Below are 16743 nucleotides of genomic sequence, written 5' to 3'. Positions count from 1 at the left end.
CCCCTCTCTGCTCTTCCCTCTCTGGGCTGTGAGGTGAAGGCGGTGGGTGGGGAGGGTGGCGGGGGTCTGACAGGGGAGGTGAGTTCATCGATGTGACGCCGGAAAGGCCTCAGTAGCCAGAGAGGAAGATAAACCAGAGGCATCGCAGCTGAGGAGCACGGCCCGCTGCTTGCACCGGCTCGTTATAACTTGGGCCGATCGAAACAGGGAGGGGAAGCAAGAGAGTGACTGTACCCCTGCCCCGAAACGAGTTAGCACAGAGGACAATTGACAGACGCAAGAGCTGCTTGGGGGCTGGGAATCGCCCCCCCCCCCGCAGGATAGACAGGCCAGCTTTAAAAAAAAAAAAAAAAAAGCCTCACTCGGCAAATCTAAAACACTTTCATTTTAAATAACAAGCATGTAGAAACCGGTCGCCCCTGGCTAATGGACTAGCTGAGCTACGAACCAAAGTCTCCAGTTCCTCGGCGTACGATCCTAGCCAGTGTCTTCACGCAGGTCAGATGGGCTGGTTCCATTTAACGCGGCGCAGTTACCCTGGGGCGGGCGGGCAGAAAGTATTGATTAGAATCCGTGATTTCCCCTTTGGCTTTGCGTCGCAGCCCGTACTGGGGGCGTTCCTCACTCAGAACCCGGCGCAGATTGCCACCCCTCCGCCTCTCGCCCGTGCCCAGAGTGCCGAAGGGGCCCCCCCACGATCCCGTCCTAAATGAATTTGAAGCATTTAGTCTTGTCGTGAGGCAGGCGGGTCTTGAAGAGGACGGAGTCCACGCGGAACTGGGTGTACAGGAGAGGCATGTGCCCGTACACCTTGACGAAGAAGTTGATGCACTTGTGCCGCTCGTGGAAGTGCGAGTCGTCGTGCGAAAGGGCCTGAGGGCAGCCAGGGCAGCGGAAGGTCCAGCGCGAGGTCACCTGGGAACAGAACAGAAGAGCGGCTATGCTGGGTCACACCAAAGGTCCATCTAGCCCAGTGTCCTGTCTTCCGACAGTGGCCAATGCCACGTGCCCCAGAAGGAATGAACAGAACAGGGAACCCTCAAGTGATCCATCCCCTGTCACCCACTCCCAGCTTCTGGCAAACAGAGGGTAGGGACACCATCCCTGCCCATCCTGGCTAATAGCCACTGATGGACCCTACATGAACTTATCTAGTTCTTTTTTGAACCCTCTTATAGTCTTAGCCTTCACAACATCCTCTGGCAAAGAGTTCCATGGGTTGACTGTGTGCTGTGTGAAGAAATACTGCGTTTTGTTTGTTTTAACCCCGCTGCCTATTAATTCTTGTGGCCCCTAGTTCTGGTGTTATGAGAAGGAGTAAATAACACTTCCTGATTTACTTTCTCCACACTAGTCATGATTTTATAGACCTCTATCGAATCCCCCCTTAGTCATCTCTTTTCCAACCTGAAAAGTTTCAGTCTTATTAATCTCTCTTCATACTGAAGCTGATCCATCCCCCTAATCATTTTTGTTGCCCTTTTTTGAACCTTTTCCAATTCCAATATATCTTTTTTGAGATGGAGCAACCACATCTGCACACAGTATTCAAGATGGAGGTGTACCATGGATTTATACAGAGGCAATATGACAGTTTCTGTCTTACTATCTAGCCCTTTCTTAATGATTCCCAACATTCTCTTCACTTTTTTGACTGTTGTGGCACACTGAGTGGATGTTTCAGAGAGCTAGCCACAATGATTCCAAGGTCTTTCTTGACTGATAACAGCTAATTTAGACCCCATCATTTTATATGTATAGTTGGGATTATGTTTTCCAATGTGCATTACTTTGCATTTATCAACATTTAATTTCATCTGCCATTTTGTTGCCCACTCACCCAGTTTTGTGAGATCCCTTTGTAGCTCTTTGCAGTCTGCTTGGGACTTAACTATCTTGAGTAATTTTGTATCATCTGCAAATTTTGCCACCTCGCTGTTTACCCCTTTTCCCAGATCATTTATGAACATGCTGAATAGGACTGGTCCCAGTACAGACCCCTGGGGGATACCACTATTTACCTCTCCCCATTCTGAAAACTGACCACTTATTCCTACCATTTGTTTCCTATCTTTTAACCAGTTACCAATCCATGAGAGGACCTTCCCTCTTATCCCATGACAGCTTACTTTGCTTAAAAGCCTTTGGTGAGGGACCTTGTCAAAGGCTTTCTGAAAATCTAAATACACTATATTCACTGGATCCCCCTTGTCCACATGCTTGTGGACCCCCTCCAAGAATTCTAGTAGATTGGTGAGGCGTGATTTCCCTTTACAAAAACCATGTTGACTATTCCCCAACAAATTATGTTCATCTATGTGTCTGACAATTTTGTTCTTTACTATAGTTTCAACCAGTTTACCCGATACTGAAGTCAGGTTCACTGGCCTGTAATTTCTGGCATCACCTCTGGAGCCCTTTTTAAAAATTGGTGTCATGTTAGCTATCTTCCAGTCATTTGGTACAGAAGCGGATTTAAATGATAGGTTTACATACAGTTAGTAGGTTACATACTACAGTTAGTAGTTCTGCAATTTCACATTTGAGTTCCTTCAGAACTCTGAGGTAAATACCATCTGGTCCTGGTGATTTATTACTGTTTAATTTATCAATTTGTTCCAAAACCTCCTCTAATGACACCTCAATCTGGGACAGTTCCTCAGATTTGTTACCTAAAAAGAATGGCTCAGATTTGGGCATCTCCCCACATCCTCAGCCATCAAGACCGACGCAAAGAATTAATTTAGTTTCTCCACAATGGCCTTATCATCCTTGAGTGCTCCTTGAGCATCTCGATCATCTCGTGGCCCCACTGGTTGTTTAGCAGGCTTCCTGCTTCTGATATACTTAAAAATTTTTTTGCTTTTACTTTTTGAGTCTTTGACTAGCTGTTCTTCAAATTCTTTTTTGGCCTTCCGAATTATATTTTTACACTTTACTTGCCAGAGTTTATGCTCCTTTCTATTTTCCTCACTAGGATTTAACTTCCACTTTTTAAAGGATGCCTTTTTGCTTCTCAGTGCTTCTTTTACTTTGTTGTTTAGCCACAGTGGCACTTTTTTGGTTCTCTTACTATGTTTTTTAATTTGGGGTATACATTTAAATTGAGCCTCTGTTATGGTGTCTTTAAAAAGTTTCCATGCAGCTTGCAGGGATTTCACTTTTGGCACTGTACTTTTTAATTTCTGTTTAACTAACCTCCTCATTTTTGTGTAGTTCCCCCTTTCTAAAATTAATGCTACAGTGTTGGACTGCTGTAGTGTTTTCCCCACCATAGGGATGTTAAATGTAATTATATTATGGTCACTAGTATCAAGTAGTCCAGCTATATTTACCTCTTGGACTAGATCCTGTGTTCCACTTAGGACTCAATCAAGAATTGCCTCTCCTTTTGTGGATTCCAGGACTAGCTGCTCCAAGAAGCAGTCATTTAAACTGTCAAGAAACTTTATCTCTGCATTCTGTCCTGAGGTGACATATACCAAGTCAATATGGGGATAGTTGAAATCCCCCATTATTGTTGAGTTTTTATTTGAATAACTGCTCTAATCTCCCTGAGCATTTCACAGTCACTATCACCATCCTGGTCAGGTGGTCGGTAATATATCCCTACTTCTGTATTCAGAGGAACAAACAGCATCATCTGACAGCCTGCTCCGAAGCTCCCTAGAGAGCAACGGATCCAGCAATCACTGATGTGCAACAGCAGCTTCCCAGCAGGCTGCAACCACAGAAAGGCTAGTAGAGGAAGTGAAGAGGAATACAGCTGCCAACTGAAAACACAAGGGAGGAGTTTATGGCAACCCTACTCATGTGAAAAACAGGTTCTCTAATGGCCCCAAACAAGACCTTTTAGCTGAGCACTGTGATCGGGACCTGGGCTTGCCGCCTCACTAAAGGCCATCCCTCCAGCAGCATAAGCCTCAGGAAAGCCATGCATTCAGTACACAGACTGAACAACACCACTTCCTTCAGCAGCTGGGCTTTCCTTTTAGGTCTCCCATCCAGGTACTGACCAGATCCTAACTTGCTTAGCCTGTGAGCTGAGACAGTATCACAGCCTCTGATGGGAGAGCTTCAGGTAGGTACTACAACATCACACTGACTCTTCCTGCTGCATGCATGTCTAGGTCTTCGGAGGTGAAAGGTACTAACCCCACCGATACACTGAATCACTACTTCTGATCTGTGACTCTAGAAAATTCAGCACAAGCACACACAGACCCTGCTCCCTACCAGCCATGCCGACTCATCTATATGGCACGGTTTACCTGGCTCCCTTAAAATTGGAGCTACAATTTCATTAGATTTGGCCTCCCCCCAAACACACATGCCCCAGCGATCTTGCTTGAGCAATTTGATTAACCAGGGAAGCACTCCGCCATTACACCGATGAGAGCCAGGAGAACACTTCCTAGATAGAAGGCACAGACTGAGCTCACAGAAGTTTTATTTATTTGATTATTTCAGTTCATTTCTCCAGTCCTTTTCCTGGGGAATCCATCCTACCCACACTATCAGAGGCTGACATTTCTGAGCCATTCCTGCCACCAGGAGAGCCCGCAATGTACCACTGAAAAGTCTGTCTTTTTGGCAGTTCAGCTCTATAAGCATTTAAGATACACAGATAGTATCCTTACTCGGAAATCTCTGGGTTATACTGCTGGGAAAGAGTCTCAGGTTATGGAATGACACTCGCGCCCCTTCCTACGTCATGAAAGAGATCCAAGATTAGAGGATACGGCAGCTCAAAGAGAAGCCATTGGCAGATGACAGGCTCCTTTCCCTGTGGCAGGCAGGCTCCCAGCAATCTGACCCTCTGACTGAAATATATGGAAGGGACATGAACAAGTAAGGAAGAAAACAGATCCTTTCTAGGAATGGGAGACAAAGTTTGGGCAAGGGGCAGAGAGATCAGTCTCACCTCAAGCCTCTGTCTTATTTCTAGGAGAAATCCGAGTCTTCCTTGATGGCTCTAAAATGTTTGGTTCCCTCCCACTGTTCCCTGCTCTCCAGCATCTCTGGGTGAGAGGGGAGCAGCGTGTGTCACAAAAGCATGAAAGGAAGTTCCTTGCAGCATTTCTGGCCTGAACTGAAACCCACAGCTAGTAACTTCCTCCAACTTTTCCACAGCATGAACCAGACTTTATTGGGGAGCCCGTCTCATATGCACCCCTCCCCTCCCTCTGCTCATTCCATAAGAGCCATCTGGCATCCCCAGCCATGGCTTCCATGGGAAAGGAATGTCAGGAAAGGGGAAAAATCTATTTTTAGCTGCAATAAGTGCTTTTGAAAATGCTAATCATGCCACTTCCATTTGCGCTTCATTCCCCTCCCCCCTCCATCTGCTCTGTTCCCCTTTCCTCCCCCCACCCACCCCCCACAGTGCATCTCTGCTGCCTGGCCCCCTTCTCCTCAACACAGATTCTCCATCCTGGTCAGCTCTAAATGACGTCATGGCTTGATATGAGGGTTGGAGCCCACACGCACCCAGACAAGCACTTATCAAATCCCAGCAGCACGCTTGATGCTTCATGAACAAAGACAACCACATGGCACCTGATGTGAGGCTCTTCTAGGGGCTCAGATACAGACCGTGGAACTAAGACACAGAGTGGCACAGGGACAGGAGGTGGGGTAAGACTTTGTTGGCAGACATGATTTCTGAAGGGCTTTGTGGAAGACCGTATATACGTTTTGAGGAGGGGCCTGGAGGAAGAAGCTGTTCCAAAAGTAGGGGGCAGCATGGAAGAAGGCCCCAAGAGGAGATGGGTAGAGGTAACAAAGGGCTCAGATCAGAGGGATGCTCAGGCTCCAGGAGGTAGGAGGAGGAAGTGAGAGTAGAGATGCCAGGAGAGAAGGACACGTCGACATGCAGACGGTGAGTGGATGAGCCTGGTCTATGTAGTCTAGGTACTGCGGGAGATCACTACAGACACTAGTCTCCCAGCCTTCACCTTTCTCTGCCCAGCAGTTGCCATAACCCAAAGCAGACCAGCTGTTAATGCAGAGAGACAGAATGCCCTGCAGCTCTACACGACTCCTAGATGAAGCAGCTGGTCCAGCACCCACCAAATCATCTAGCTACACAGCTGATCTGAAAGGCCGAAGCAATGATCAAGACTTGTTGATCATTATCAGACAGACTATAGCTAACAACCACCCAGTGTCGGAAAGACAAGAGTAGGAAGGGTCCCCCCGAACTGGGTGAATTACTGTGCAATTTCCCTGTTTCCTACAACAGATGGGGAATCTTCCATACAAAAGAAGAAAACAGAGATCGTTGGGAGTCCAAGTAAATAATGCTGAGAACAAAGCAGGTGTGGATTCAAAAGCATGCGACCCACCTCCTAATAAAGACTCCATCAGCTCTTTACTTTCCACACTCCTAAAAGAAAAAAAATCTAGCCTTAAAAGGGACTTCACTATCATCCTGCAGTGAATTTACCAAGAGGTGATGCTGTTGGAATTAAAGCCTGAAAGGCCTAATGTGTAAACTCAAATGAGAAAGGGCTGCTGGGACTTCCGTTATATATAATGCACGTAGCTTTAAAAGGGAATTCTTGATTTTGAAAGAGTGGTTAGTTAAGATGTTTTGTGTTGAGGGGTTTGGGAGGGTGTTTCAGGGAAAGAACTAAAAATAGGTCGGTCACCAAGCTTTAGAGGAGGGTTGGGTATTTAACAAAAACTTTACTGATTGCTAAGTACTCAGAACTTTACAAAGGCTACAACTAAGCAAGTTCTGGTATATTACGGTTTAGGGAGTTTGCTGGACTTACTTCATTGGCCACTGCTATTGCTTAGCATAAGTGCTTTGAAACTGAGACACCGAGGTACTAAGTGAGACAGCGGCAATCCTTCGATTAGAGTGCTGGAGACCAGTTTTCCAGCACTGTGCTCGGACGATGCTGCTTGTCTTTTCAGATTACAGTACATGGAGCTGGGAATGACGGAATCTGAGCTCAAGTCTGTATATCTGAGCAGACACAGTATTGAACAGAACGGTGTCCAGAGTCCATGCCTGATTGTGTTCTAAAGGAACAGGTAATAAGTTAACAACAAAAGAGATTCCTAGATTCCAAGGCCAGAATAAAAAGGGAGCCCTATGAAGCATATGCAACATACTAAGCACCAGCCCATCCTCCCACCCCCTCATTGTTCCTTGCCATCATTCATTGCGTTAAGATGCCGAGACACTATGATGATAGGTGCCAGTGCTGAACCCTAAGGGAGACGGATGGCTGAACTGAGATGGACGCTCTCTGGGGTAGGCTCTGTTCCTTTGGGGACTGCAGATACATGCCTGCTTTTTCAGGAGGAATTAGTGATCCTGAGTGCCTCTGTTTTGGGGTGCTCAACCTGAGATATCATGAAACATCCGATTTTCGGAAAGTGCTGACTACCCTCCCCTCTGAAAATCAATCCCCTTTAATGTGTCTCAATTTGGACACCCAACAACACCTTTACACAAGGGGCAGAGCCCATTGTTTTCTGGGACTGTGCTTCAGTGGAATCAGGTCCCAATAGCCTCATTATCTGTCTCCACCTGAGTGCGAAACTAGACCCTAGGATCTCCAGTTTATAGTAGAATGAGACATATTGCAGCATCAGAGGCTCCGCAGAGACACGCTCCACAGCAGATGGCCTGTGATGACAGAACATACAGCGCTTGGTGCAGAAATGGGCCTAAAGGTGCTAGAGGACTCTACAGACCCTAATAACAAGAAGGAATTGCATCCCCTGCTTGTGCCTGTAACTTAAAGAAAGGTGCAAGACCACTTACCGAGCCTCTCGGGAAGCAAGTGGATTAAAGCTATTGACTCCGATCCCTTTAGCCCTCCCTGGTCTGGGTCCTGCTGGTCTCAGAGACAAACTGTTCCTACAGTGGAGAGCAGCAGGGAGACATGCAAACAGTCCCCCAGCTCTAGGGGACTTGAGGCGTGGCTTCTCACTGATCTGTTCCAGCCCGTTTGACTACCCCTACTGCGTGCTGCAAGGTGCATCCAAGCTGGGTTTCCCTTATTCAGTGGAAAGTCTCTTGGGGCTGGTCGTCTCACTCTCACTATTGGATACATTAGTCCCTGGGCCTAGGTACACAGAGCTAAGATAGGTGCATTTCTAACAGATCAGAATAAATAACTATTTCTCCTGAAATCAGAAGCACTGTACAAGGTTCCCATCTACTGCTTTACCTTGATGGGTGGTTTCCTTGTGATGTGAGAGACTAGAAAGTTCATGGCAATATCCTCGCAGTTGATGTATTCGTCGACCATGTCACGGATGGCTTGTGGCATCACGTAAGAATACAGGTAGGCGTAGTACTGAAACAAACAAACATTCAACAGTAAAACAGACCCAAGACAGCTAGTGACATACTAACTATGGGCCTGATCCAAAGCCCATTGAAGTCAATGGAAAGGATCCCCAGAACAATGCTGGGGGTAGGATTTATCTCCAAGAGAAGTTCTGCTTCATTCACTCACAGAGTAGCAGCAAAGCCACCCCATGGCTGCCATTACAGACCTGCAACTCCTGGGATCCCACTCCATTGCAATCCGGACACACATGGCCACCTCAAATCTTGCTGGTCAGTCTACACAATGTTTCTGCTGCATCTTGGTCCCTTCCCAGCAAGGGATGATGGTACAGAATGAGCCCTTTAAAGACCTAGCCCCTCACTGTCCCAAAAGGATACAAATAGTCTCTTTGTTCTCCACTGCCTTCCCCAGACGGGGAGGAAGGAAGAAGGCTCTGAACACCTGATGGAGCTCTCTGCATCTGTCCCCAACTCCCCTCTTTTTATAACGGTAGCCTCAGATACAAATCAACTTAACCATCACCTTTCTAGCTTCTGAGCCCACTTCAGGATTCTTTTACATCTGGTAACCACAGGAGCCAGAGTTTCTGTGGTGACCCTGTTACCCCTTGCCACACTCGGGATGCATAAAATTAGATCCCAAAATAGGGTTGCTGCTAATTTTAGCTGTTCTTTGCTGGGGGAACCTGGGGCTGTGATTTCCAAGCTGCCTGAGGGATTTGGAATCCTAAGTCCCATTAAAACCAATGAGATTTAGGAGCCCAACTCCCCTAGCTTTGGACCTTAGTTTTTCATTAGTGAAATGCTTTGTGGCTCCATTGTGAAGGGTCCTAAGTACACAGGTGTGTAAGCTATTGTTGGTGTCACAGCAGTGAGCTTTTATGGACATTCCGCAGATTCCTAAGGACTGGGAGCAACAATCCAGGGCTGGGCATCTGAACCCAGACTCCTGCATGGCAGGGCAGTGCAATAACAAATCACTAAGCCAACCCAGAGAAGACCTGAACACTTTGATGGCTGGCATCACAGCACCTAAGAGAATTGCCGCAACTGAACTGGCCACATGCTCAGTCTCTCTCCCTCAGCTCAGAGCCATTCTATGCATCTTTCCTCAAATAAGCCACATCTCTTGGGACACGTATATATTAACCTTTCTTCAGCAGGGTTTCCGTTTGCAGTGATTAATGAAGCTTATGTTGATAATCAGAGACGCAAGAGAGAAGGAATGGTCAATTCTGGCACTAGTTTTTTAATCGAAAACTCAGGCTACTCTGAAAAGGAAAAGCAAAGCTGAGAGCTGGCCAAGGAGTACTGAGACTGGGTTCTCTCTGACCACTTGCTCTTACCTTATGAAAGAAGGCAGCACCAGTCAGCACCATGGACAGTTCACAAGAGTAGTTCGAGTTATAGAGCCAAGATTGATGGGGGATGTCCCACGCATGGTATCGCCCAGGGAATCCAACAATGCGGTCCCTTGCCTCTCTCCAGACTCTGCAAATGTAAAGACAGAACTTCAGTGGGGCAAGACCACAGCACACTCAAACTGTGAAAAGAATCACACAACCCACAACTGTAGTGTGGCTCTACCTAATAATGAAGATATGGATGGTCAGCCAAGGATCCCCAGGCCATAAAACAACGGCATGAAACAGGCACTCGGCAAAATCCTGGCCCCACTACAGTCAGTGGCAAAACTCCAGTTAGGCCAAGAGTTCACCCATTATCCCCATTTTACAGATTCAAAAACTGATGCATTCAGAGGTTAAGGGTGGAATTTTCAAGGACAAGCAGCATCAGTCTAACTCTGCTCCCATTGGAGTTGATGGGAGTTTTAGCACTGATTGCAGTGGGAACAGAGTTATGTAATACTGAGTGCTTTTTGGAAATCCCATCCTAAGAAACATGCCTGAGATCACATAGTAGGGCTGGAAACAGAATGCCAAGGCTCCTGACTGCCAGATTCAGCTCTAAATGCTAAAGAAACACTGGTGATACACTACAAGAAGCAAACTCCACAGACAGGGGCCCTGGCGAAAATTCCTTTTGTCCCAAGGATCTCGAAGTGCTTTAGAAAGAACGTCTAACACACAACGGTACTGGCTGTACTCTGAGCTCATTCAAAACTGATCTTTCAATCCCATACAAGTTTATCATCATCCAACCAACTTTTCCAAGCTCAGTCATGGACACTCTCCAGTACCAGCAAGCTTCTCAGTCCAGCCCCTTTCAAGCAGGGCAAGAGGCTGGTTTGGGTTGGTTTTCCATATGGAAAGAATATTTTTTCCACCTCACCTAACTTGTAAATTACTCAAGGGATTTTCCACAGACTTCAAAACAAAAAACAACCACCCCAAGTATCTTCTGGACAAGAGAAAGCACGGAAAACGAAAACCCAAATGAAATGTGCAGAAAGTTATGAGCAAGGAAAAGCCGGTTATAACAGAAATGGTTTTGTTTGCTACCAAGCCCACACCATAACATAGATCACTCACTTCAAGATGTTTTATCAACTAAGGATGAAAAGTTAAATAAAATCAACATTTCAGCTACTTTTGTTCCTAAATGTTTTCCCCTGAGAGGGGCAGGGTCATGTGTGTGTAGTTGAGGCACAGAACCAGGAGTCTAGATATCTGCGTTCTGTTCCCGGCTCTGCTGCAGACCCCCCCTGTGTGAACCTGAACAGGTCACCCCACATCTCAGCTTCCTCATCTGTCTAGTGAGAGTAATGCTGACCTCTCTCCAGGGGATGGGGGGAGGCTAAAGTCACTGGTGTTTGTAAAACACCAGGATATTAGCAGATGGGAGGTGTGCACAACAGCTAAGTATTATTATTCATCGTCACAGAAATTGGAGCTTTGCCAACTCCCAGCTGTGCAGGAGCGGGCATAACAGCCTGGCAGGATCTGCTCTCCACTCCTCCCCTCTGGCCACGTGGATTCCCCATGAAGGGGAGGAAGGGGCCTCTGCACACCCCCTTTCTCCCTTGCAGAGCCACATAAGAGGGGTCATGATTGAGCCTTATGTGATTAAATGGTGACGGTCACATATGAGAAAGCAAGCACTTAATATTCCATTCTCATTTGAATCTCTCTCCCCTCCAGGAGGAATCTCTCTGGATTATTGGAAAACTGTCAGGAATAATTAAGAAAAACCATCAGCGTGCGAGGTCTAACCTGGGAACTACGCCTGGCTTTATGCTGCAGGGCTCTTTTCAGACCATTTGATCTTGTCCAGTTAATGCTTAGTGTCTAAATTACATATTGCAAACTGGAACTTGGTGCCTCTCATCTAAATAGAACATGTCTCTGTTGAATGCAGAAAGGGGCTTTCCCTTCATCCTAGGAGCGAAGTGTGGCCACACATGGTAATTTTCTGCCACTGTGTATTGTACAAGTGTTCCCACCCGCGGAATATTCTCCTTTCAGGATGGGGGTTACAGAGATCATTGCTGCAGGGCAATAGCAGAAGTGCTAACAAGGACACTGCCAACGCCTCCTGGGCATTCGTTACATTTATCAGTATAGTAGGAGACAAAGATGCTTTAACTGTAGACATTGCTAATTAATTTAATGGAAATCCAATATAACCTGGTAATGAAAACATGAATAATTAAAGCTGTCAGCACCTTCCTGGTCACCATCCTTCCACCATGCAGTTATTTTTGTGGGTTTTTATTAATCCGACATGACTTAGTTTTTAATAGTTGGAGCAGGAACTATTCATGCCCTTATTAAGTTATTCCTACTTCTGCATTACTGGGGTGCTTTTCCCCCAAGCAGAAGTCAAGCCCTGGAAGTCAAGGATTCCTTGGCTTTAGACAACCGTCTAATGTTTATTTCTCTGAGGGGTTATAACTGGAGCATCGCCCCTGTTTTATGGTTAGGGAAAACGAGACAAGGTGAGGGAAAGCGAGATACCCAAGGTCACGCGGCAAGTCAGTGGCAGAGTTTGGAACAGAACCTAAGGCTAGAGCCCTGAAACCTGACCCAAACCCGCTAGGATCCGACTACAACTGTTGGGTCTGGGAAAGCAACCGGACCCTTGCGGGCTTGCTCTCATGGGATTGGTGTGGCAGTGGCCGCGTGATCCCCACTCCTGCTGGCCACCGCCACCTTGCTGCGCGGCGTGCACTGCAGAGCGGGCGTGCCGAGGAGTCCGTGTGCCTCACGCCGCAGCACGGCCGAGCCAACCCCACCCCGGGCAGGAAGCAGCAGCGCTGACTCGCGCGTGGTAGGGAAAGGGTCAGGGTTGCTTGGAAAACAACTTGATCCTTTCAGGTCAGCTGAGCTTGACTTTGGTTGGGGCCTAAAAATTAGGCCCAAACAGACCTCTACCTAGGAGTCCTGGCTCCCCCTTTTACCTGCCTCCCAACCACCAGGCCAACACAGCCTAGTGACAGAGAAGACCTGAACTCCTTTCCCCTCTTCCACTAGCTGACGGAGCTCTTGCATTAGTGAAGAGAGGCCACTGCGCAGACTGCAACCCCTATTGGCCAGAGGAACCAAGAACCAAGTGAGTGACACAAGCTTGCGTAGTGGCATCATCACCCTGCTGTGTCAGCCCCTGCCCTTGGAACACACCTCTTGGCATGTATTTACGAGCTCTTTAGCTGTACGCGTTGAAGGAGAAGCCCCGGAGCCTCCCACGATGGAAGCTCAGACTCAATTAGAACCTGCTGCCAGAGCCGCTCTGACAGCCAGAGTCCATCAGCGGCTGGAACAGAGACTGGCCTCGCTCCCTTTCCTCAGGCCCCAGTTCACTACTTCACCCCAGTCGCCTGCCTCTGCACCCAGGAAACCCTCTGCAAGTGCAGAGCGGATGGAAGTTTAGATGCTGAAGCGGGAGAGGGACGGGGACAACAACAACAACAACAACATGCTGATGACAGGATGTTCTGTGAAAGTTAATACAGCCCCAGTCAACGTGCCAGAGGCAGAAGAGATCTGCGGGGTCACGCTGTCAGGGGAGAGATTCAGGAGGACCGCCGGCAGCGCCTGGCAGTGAAGGACGCGTTCCCTGAGTCAGGGCTATATGTCAAACTGACAATCCCACGGCCACTGAGAGCAGCACAAACAAGGCCTTGCCGCCCCTGCCACCCTCATGCTTCTTCAGGCTTTCATAATTGAAGCTGCCATCCTTCTGCAGCCGGCGGGTAATCCATTCAACTGACTGCATAGGCCCTGCTTCCCCATTAGCACCTACATGGAACCAGGTCCCAGGGGGACTGCCCATCTTTATGCTGCCGCCCCCTACGGACCACATTAGATAGGTGCAGCTAATGTCAACAACAGACACCCCCACACCAGTGTTCCCTCTAATTTTTCCCACCCACGTGTGGAATGAATTTTGTTATGTGCACCAATATGGAGGTGACGTGTGACATACCACTTTCATTTTGGTGCACATAAGAAAGTTCATGGGGTGGGGCCGAGGGGTTCAGCGTGTGGGAAGGAGCTCAGGGCTGGAGCAGAGGGTTCGGGTGCAGGGGGTGAGGGCTCTGGCTGGGGGTGTGGCAGAGGGGATCAGGGCTGGGGCAGAGGTGCAGGGGTGTGAGGGCTCTGGCTGGGGGTGCGGGCTCTGGGATGGGCCTGGGGATGAGAGGCTTGGAGTGCAGGAGGGTGCTCCGGGACTACAGCAGGGAGAGAGGGCTCCCCCCAGCAGCACCTGGGCTGGACGGGGAGAGGTGCCTCTCCCTGCTGCGGCAGCTCTGAGGCTGGGGCTGTGGGAGAGGCACCCCCCCACACACTCCGGCTGCGGCAGGTCTGGGCCAGGACTGGGTTCGGGCCAAGGGAGGGGCGCCCACCCCTGGATGTGGCAGGTCTGGGCCATCCATCCTCCGATAGGTCTGGGCCGGGGCTGGGTTTGGGCCGCCCTGCCCCTGGCAGCTCCCAGCCGGACGGGTTCCCAGAGTGGTGCTAAATAGGCTGCTGCACAGCTTACAGGGAACTTTGCCCCACACCTGGACAGGCTACCCTCTAAGAACGGGTGGGAGAGTTTAAATCCCTTGGTCCATTCAATCCGGGAACTCTGCTGACTTTGTCAATGAGGGGGACAATTTGGATGGGGTGTCTGAGAGATGTGAACACCTTGGAACAGGACAGACCATCCACCCACTTCACAGAGGCTGCTGGACAGCCATCAGTTTGCACCAGCTTTTGTCACTACCTACCTGAGCTGGATTTGACCCAGCAGCATAGGAGCAAAAGGCTTTTCTACCCTGTTATCAGCCCCTGCACCACCCAAACGAAATCTTTAACGTCACAGTTCATGACTATGCAGGAACCTTAAACTTAACTCGGGCAGGCATATTAAGTCAGTTATTTAGAAGTATTTTAATTTAGGGGGTTTTGGTCAGGTCTAAATGCTTAATAAGTGACGATAACAGGAACGATGGGTAGGGCTGGTAGTACCAGATGTTTTTAAGGCTACCCAACACTTCCCATTATAAGACCCTGTTTTCAGTTGCTTATAAAACTTTGCCAAACTATCTGGGCTGAAACTTTCCTCGAGAATGGTTCAGCAGTTTCTGAGAACAGGACTAGGGAAAAATATGTTGTTTTGTCCATGTTAAAAAATTGCGGTGACCTTTTCTTGTGGAAAAAGCAGTATGTGATCGTGTAATTATAATAATTGCACAGGCAACCTTAATTGTGGCATTTCCTGACATTTGTGTGCTTGACTTTGTAATCCTATTAAAGTTCTTTTAACATTGTTTTTCTGTCTAAGAATAATACAGACTTTGTATTTATAGCACCTTTCACTCAGGGATCTCCAAGCACTTTATGATTAATCAGTAAGCCCGCAGCATCCCTCTGAGATACGGAAATATGACTGTCGCCGTATTAGAGATGGGGAAACTGCCCTCGAAAAGGTGAAGGCTAACATTTTGAAATGAGAGTGCCTGACTGTTCCAAAGCACTGAACAATGGCAATACTCACTGAAAGCAATGAGAGCTGCAGGTGCTCAGCACTCCTGAAAACCAGGCCCATTATTGAGGTGCTATAAATGAACTTTAAGTTGCTAACTTTAGACATCCAAGTTTCAAAACTCTGGTCGAAGTGGCCAAGGAAATCAGTAGCAGACCAGGAACAGAATCGTACTTCTCTTGACTCCAGTTCCTGGCTTTAACTACACTTCAGAGTGTGGATCTGAATGGAACATGGCTCGATTGTATATGGCCCGGTCCCCACGACCCCAACCAACCGCACATGCACAGACTTTACGCTACTCACCGGAACCCAAACATGATCTCGTCATGGCGAAGGTGGGCGTCATCGTCGATAGACAGAATGGCCTCTGTCTCGATCTCATCCCATGGCAGGAACCTGTTGTTCAGACTGTTCTTTTCTGTGCGGACAACCTAACAAACACACAACAATTATAGCTAGGTGCTTGCCAGACTGACATAACAAAGCTTTAGAGACAGGGGCAAGCCACCCCAGCACCTGCAGTTATAAGGCCATGTTTCTATACTGCCATTCAGCCCCAGTACCTGATAAACGGTAAGGTTTCTGCTCCCACACTGAATTCAGTGAATTCCAGCTCCTTGAATTACAGATTCCAACCTGTCTCATTTGGTCACTGGAGTTACTCCACATCCAGGGGCACATCAGTAAACCAGATTAACTCCCCTGAAGTCAGATGGAGCCAATTTACACCAGCTGAGGTTCGGGCCCCAATGTTGTTACTCAGAATCATTATACTGAGCCCAACATTTTACTCATTGTTTCCTGTAAATTTCCTGATTAAAGTAACAGAATGACTGAAATTAGAGATGAGAAAAAGGTCTGCGAGGACAGCTAGGCTATACCCTGGCTAGTGAAGGACTGATCTTGCAATGTATTTTCCAGTGCTTTGTCCAGTCTGATCTTAAGCATGCTGTGCGATGAAGCATCCATCACTTCTCTGTAAGAGGATCAAATCGAATACATCTCCTTTTCAGGAAGTTTCTCCAGATATTCATCCTAAAATTTCCCTTTCTTATATTTATCTCATTACTCCTAGCATACACCCCTGAAACCATATTAAATTCCTCCCGCTTCTTGGTTGATTACACTTTCAAATATGAGCCCGCCTCCGAGACTTCTTGATTGACCCCTAGCCTAGTCAAGCTATACCGAATTCAGTTCTTTTAGGTCTTTCCTCCTAGATAAATCTCTCCAGCCCTTTAATCATTTCTGTTGCTCTCCTCTAAACAATCTCCCCAGGGTTCTTTTTTTTTTTTTTTAAAACGTCTGCAACCTGATGAAAAGAACACAGCATTGTGGCAATCAAACTTAATTAAAGAAGATTACGTTTGATCATATAAAAAAACCACACCGAAGGCATTAACTGTGGAAAATATTTGTATCAGGGATCTGTGTGACAGCTGGGGAGATTAAAGTCCCATGTAAAGCCAGAGTTACTGCTCTCTTTTGTCAATAGC

The 16743-nt window shown here is 47.6% G+C and overlaps 1 protein-coding gene across 6 annotated transcripts in view; it reads right to left on the bottom strand.

Annotated features, from left to right (window-relative positions):
- Window positions 1-343: 343 nt before the first annotated feature.
- The window catches only part of EXTL3 (exostosin like glycosyltransferase 3), a 221763-nt gene continuing 205363 nt past the window's right edge, over window positions 344-16743 (bottom strand). For all 6 annotated transcript variants that reach the window (XM_077812347.1, XM_077812343.1, XM_077812348.1 and 3 more), the window contains 4 exons: window positions 15551-15678; window positions 9664-9808; window positions 8193-8321; window positions 344-915 (listed from right to left, as the gene is read on the bottom strand). In XM_077812347.1, coding sequence (XP_077668473.1) covers window positions 706-915; window positions 8193-8321; window positions 9664-9808; window positions 15551-15678 — 612 coding nt within the window. In that variant the 3' untranslated portion in view covers window positions 344-705. The remainder of the gene's footprint in view (window positions 916-8192; window positions 8322-9663; window positions 9809-15550; window positions 15679-16743) is intronic.

The sequence above is a fragment of the Eretmochelys imbricata genome, chromosome 3 (assembly GCF_965152235.1).
Source record: "Eretmochelys imbricata isolate rEreImb1 chromosome 3, rEreImb1.hap1, whole genome shotgun sequence".
Classification (NCBI taxonomy): Eukaryota; Metazoa; Chordata; order Testudines; family Cheloniidae; genus Eretmochelys; species Eretmochelys imbricata.
This window is presented reverse-complemented; position numbering and strand designations above follow the sequence as displayed.